The 4,760-nt window shown below is 27.1% G+C and overlaps 1 protein-coding gene across 1 annotated transcript in view; it reads left to right on the forward strand.

The window, feature by feature from the left end:
• The window catches only part of LOC105627580 (cytochrome P450 4C1-like), an 8,972-nt gene extending 4,540 nt beyond the window's left edge, over positions 1-4,432 (forward strand). The window contains exons 10-12 of the mRNA XM_012208862.1: positions 609-783; positions 4,028-4,207; positions 4,269-4,432. Of these exons, the coding sequence (XP_012064252.1) occupies positions 609-783; positions 4,028-4,207; positions 4,269-4,432 (519 nt within the window). The remainder of the gene's footprint in view (positions 1-608; positions 784-4,027; positions 4,208-4,268) is intronic.
• Positions 4,433-4,760: the final 328 nt, after the last annotated feature.

Genomic DNA, 4,760 nt, shown 5'->3' on the forward strand with positions numbered 1-4,760 from the left:
ATATTATATATATTATAGTAGTTAAGTAGTAGTAGTAGTAAGTTTAAGTTAATTTAATTTACTTATTTTATTACGTAGTATAGATATATANATNAGTNANGAGAGAGAGAGAGAGAAAAGAGATTTGCAGTTTTTATATTATAAAAAAAAATATCATGATTTGATAGATTTAGGTGCCATATCGGACTAAGAAATTATACTTAAAATCTTGATTTCAAAAATATTTTTTTCGTTCTCGACATAAATTTCACATATAGGATTAGTATTAATACCTATATTTTTATTTTGGATAAGGATTTCGTAATCTGTAAAAATAATGCGTACGAAAATCCTTTAAAAAAATTATTGCGTTTAATTAGTAAAACAGACGATTTTAGAATTCCTATAAATTGTTCTTTATTTATTTTAAATATACTCATACAAAGATATAAATATTATATAAAATTATATATTCAAAATTAAAATATATAATTTATACATATATCACATATATCTTTGAAAAAATGAAAACTTCTTTAAAATTATAAAGAAATTATTGTGAATGTATTTTTGTGTACGAAAGATATTATAAACATTAATAAAAAATGCTTAATTTAACATTGATATAGGATCGTGTTAGGAAAGAAATTAATGCTGTTATACAAGAAAATCAAGGAAAGCTTACTATGAAATCGCTGCTAGATCTACAATATTTAGAGAGATGTATAAAAGAAGCGTTGCGATTATATCCCAGTGTTTATTTCATATCACGAATGACTTCGGATTATGTACAATTAAAAACACGTACGTATCGTAACTTAATCTGTTAATATGTATATATACGTGTATTTTTAAACATATGAAATATATCATTTAATATTATATTATAAGAATATATAAAGTAACATGTTTTTATTTTGAATAAGATAAGATTTTTAAAAGCAATTTAGCATTTTTTAGCACTTTTAAAAGAACTTTATCTTAGATTCCTCTCACAATCACCAAATCATCCACATTATACGTTAGATACACAATACATTTTAACAAATTCTTCAATCATATACATTATACTTATGAACATAAATAATCGATATCTATAATATATATATATATATATATATATATATGAATACAGAAAACATAACTAACAAGTAAATCTATCCAAATATTACATTTTAATTTTAATAAGCTTTGAGTATGTTGTAATCTATAGGTCAAAATAAGAGACATGAATTTTTTTATATTTGCTCATATGGTCGTTAAGAGAGTAAAACACCCTCTTAAAAAAAAAATCAGTTTTTTTTATATTTCTGAGCTAATATCGAAATTGTAAAGACATAAAAAAGGTTTCAAATAAAAGTTTTATGGTTTTTAATGTACTTTATAACTGTTAACTTAAATTTTTTTGAAAATTTTATTTTTTTCGAAATCCTATCTCCTCAATTTTTGAAAATTTAAAAATTTGTTCTAATACATGTATGATAAAATTATATCGTAAAATGCATTTTTCAGAATGTATTTATATGTATAAGAAAAACATTTTTAAAAAAGCAAATATAGCAATAGATGCCATGGCAGCGGATACAGTTAGGGCGCGTGAATAGCGATGTAAAGATATATATAACTTATTTTTGAAAAAATGTCTTCGCAATAGAACTTTGTTATATATGGTTATATTTGTCGTTAAATATACTATAAGTTTTATAGTAGCTATAGGACAAACTTTTTAATTTTCAAAAATTAAGAGAGTAGGAGGATTTAGAAAAGAAAGACATTATAACAGTTCATTCAGATTTTCGAAAAATCTGAATGAACTGTTATAAAATATATTAAAAACCATAAAACTTTTATTTAAAATTTTTATTTATATTTTTTACCGCTTCGACAGTATTAGTTCAGAAATATAAGGGCGAATAAAAAAAATATGTACGTCTTCTTTTGATCTAAATTACAATATACTCAAAGCTTATCAAAATCACTTGGGGTGTAACACTTGGATAGGAGAAAGCAAGTCTAAAATGAAGAGATATGTAAAAGAGACCAGGGTAAGTCGTTATAGTCAGTTTTTTAGTTGCCATAGATGGCAGTACATTTTTATAAATTTTTATATGTGATTCTTATGATATTCTACAACTTTACTTAATTTAGTCGTCGTTTATATTTGAATTTTATAAAACGCTACGTACGTTTTCTTGATTTTTACTGTTAAAAGTAAATATTTCATTGTACATGGTCTGTCCAAAAAGTATCGGGACTACATTCATAAAAAAAATTTATTGTGTACAATGGATTAAAAATCTTCAAAATAACATCCTTCTGCATCAACATTGCCAGCGCTTCTGCCATATTTGGTATACCCTTTGGAAGTTTGCAACCGGAATCTTCTTCAGGCACTACGTCGCTTGCACTCTTTTCATCGTCCAGATAATGTCCTTTTAGATTTTGTTTCATCCGAGGGAAGAGAAAGAAGTCTGGCAGGGTCAAGTCTGAACTATAGAGAAGCAGCGTTGCCACGCTGTGCTTCGCCAGAAACTCCCTTATGCGTAGCGACATGTGACTCGGTGAATTGTCGATCCAGGAGAATCCAAGTATCAGCAATCTCCCTATGAACAGATGGCAAAAGTCTCAGAATTTTTTCAGTTTTATGCAAAACTTGATTGCATATCGTGCGTTGTATCTTGATTGCTGACACTACAAAACAACTGTTCACACTAGAAGCGATCTACACTTTGCAAAGACTCAGAGAGAGAGAAGTGGTGAGCTGGGTTATGGTGTCGTATACTTAAAATCTTTTACCAATAATCTTGCTCATGGAGACTATTCTGCATCCCTTCCCCTTGGCTAGAAAAAATCAATCCTGATACTTTTTGAATATACTATACTATGTACAAATCGCTTGTGTTATTATATGTATAAGTTAGAGGTATGTGATTATCTTTTGTTAGAGATATGATTATTCTTTTGTATATTTCTTTTATATACATTTGATTATAATAACATATTTTATTTGAATCGATATGTACTGGTTTTCGATTTGTATTTTTTCGAATTGAAAATAGAAGGTTGGAGCAAGGTTGTTACACTTCGATCGAAACAGGTTACAGTGTAACAACTTACCTCATTGAAAACAATTTTTTTTTTTCTACAGATTGATGCATAGATTTTTATAAATAGACTACTTCGTCTCCATGTTGAAGATAATGCTGAGTAGCGCCTTATTTGTGTTCATTCCACTCTCATGTATAAATCACACGAATAATAACGTTAGTGTTTTCACATAAATTTATGCGATATTCATAGACAGAACGCATACATATGCATACGTGAATTGAAGATCAACTCGGAATCAGGTTTATCTCTTTTTATTGAATCTAGTTATATCAGCAATCTAGTTATAAAAATCTGTGGAATGGTGTAATCTTACAAAAAAAAAACACAAACAGATCTATAATTGTAGAAAAGTATGCGACAAAGGAAGCGGCAAAGGAAGTTAAAGATGGCCACCAGTCTGTAAGAAAAGAGACATAGATACAAATTAGAAAAAAATTTATTGCGTAAAAAAAAATTAACTATTAGTTAAAGACTGTACTTGAAGCAATGCACAGGTAATTCATAAAATCATTAATTTAAATATATATATTAGTAAAGTAGTAGTGAAAAAAAATTGCTAATCAAAAATTGTAACAACTTGCCTCGGTCTCCTCTATCCGGTAATCGTTTAATATCACTTTATTTGTTTAGTCGATCTTATTATCTATTAATAATATGTCATTTCCCGATTTCCGATACCGATCTTCTCAGATCATATAAAGATTCATTATCTAAAATTTGAATATTCTTCCAATCAAATTCATAATTCAGAATAAAATATTCTTTTTTAAATATCAATCTTATATTTTCCAATAGATCGAAATTATCGCATTAACATTTCTGTTAAGCTAATTGTACGTATCTAGCTTAAGTTAAATCGACCAGATGTTTCATTTTTCAAATTTTAATGAAGCTTTCGATTAATATGTATTTGTATGTTGCGTTTTTCTGTTTTCAGAGTCATATTTATTACCTCCAAAAACAATGCTGCATCTTAATATCTATGGAGTCCATAGAGATCCCAATTTTTGGTCAAATCCAGAGATATTTGATCCAGATAGATTTTTGCCTGAGAAGATCCAAAATCGTCATCCTTACTCGTATTTACCATTCAGTGCTGGACCACGTAACTGCATCGGTAAAGTATTTAATAATATTCTTTTATACATAAACAAGTTTCAATATATATCAAATTATAGGTCAACGATTTGCTTTGCTGGAAATAAAGGCAATAATAGTCTCTCTGATTCATAATTTCTTCTTAGAGCCCATTGATTATTTAAAAAATGTACGATTAGTAGCTGATTTAGTGATCCGGCCTATTGATCCGCATCGCATAAAATTTATTCCAGTTAAAACATAAACATTAAAAGATAATTCATATTTTAAGAATTTAATGATGTTGCAAAAATAAAGAAAATTATCATATGTTTATAAATACATACGAATAATAAGAATAAACATCTCTATAAATATTAAACTTAAATAGCAATACATAGATTATGATATAAGTTAAGCCTATCTAGATTTATTAAGTGATAAGGTCTTTAAATATTATATTATATTGTTTAAAATAAAGCATTACAAATTTTTATCTCGGAAACATGGTATTAGTGAGAAAATTGTTCAGACAGAAGTACTAAAAATCTACTTACTTACGTATTTTAATTTTTCAGTTTAATAATGCTATA

The sequence above is a fragment of the Atta cephalotes genome (assembly GCF_000143395.1).
Source record: "Atta cephalotes unplaced genomic scaffold scaffold00009, whole genome shotgun sequence".
Classification (NCBI taxonomy): Eukaryota; Metazoa; Arthropoda; class Insecta; order Hymenoptera; family Formicidae; genus Atta; species Atta cephalotes.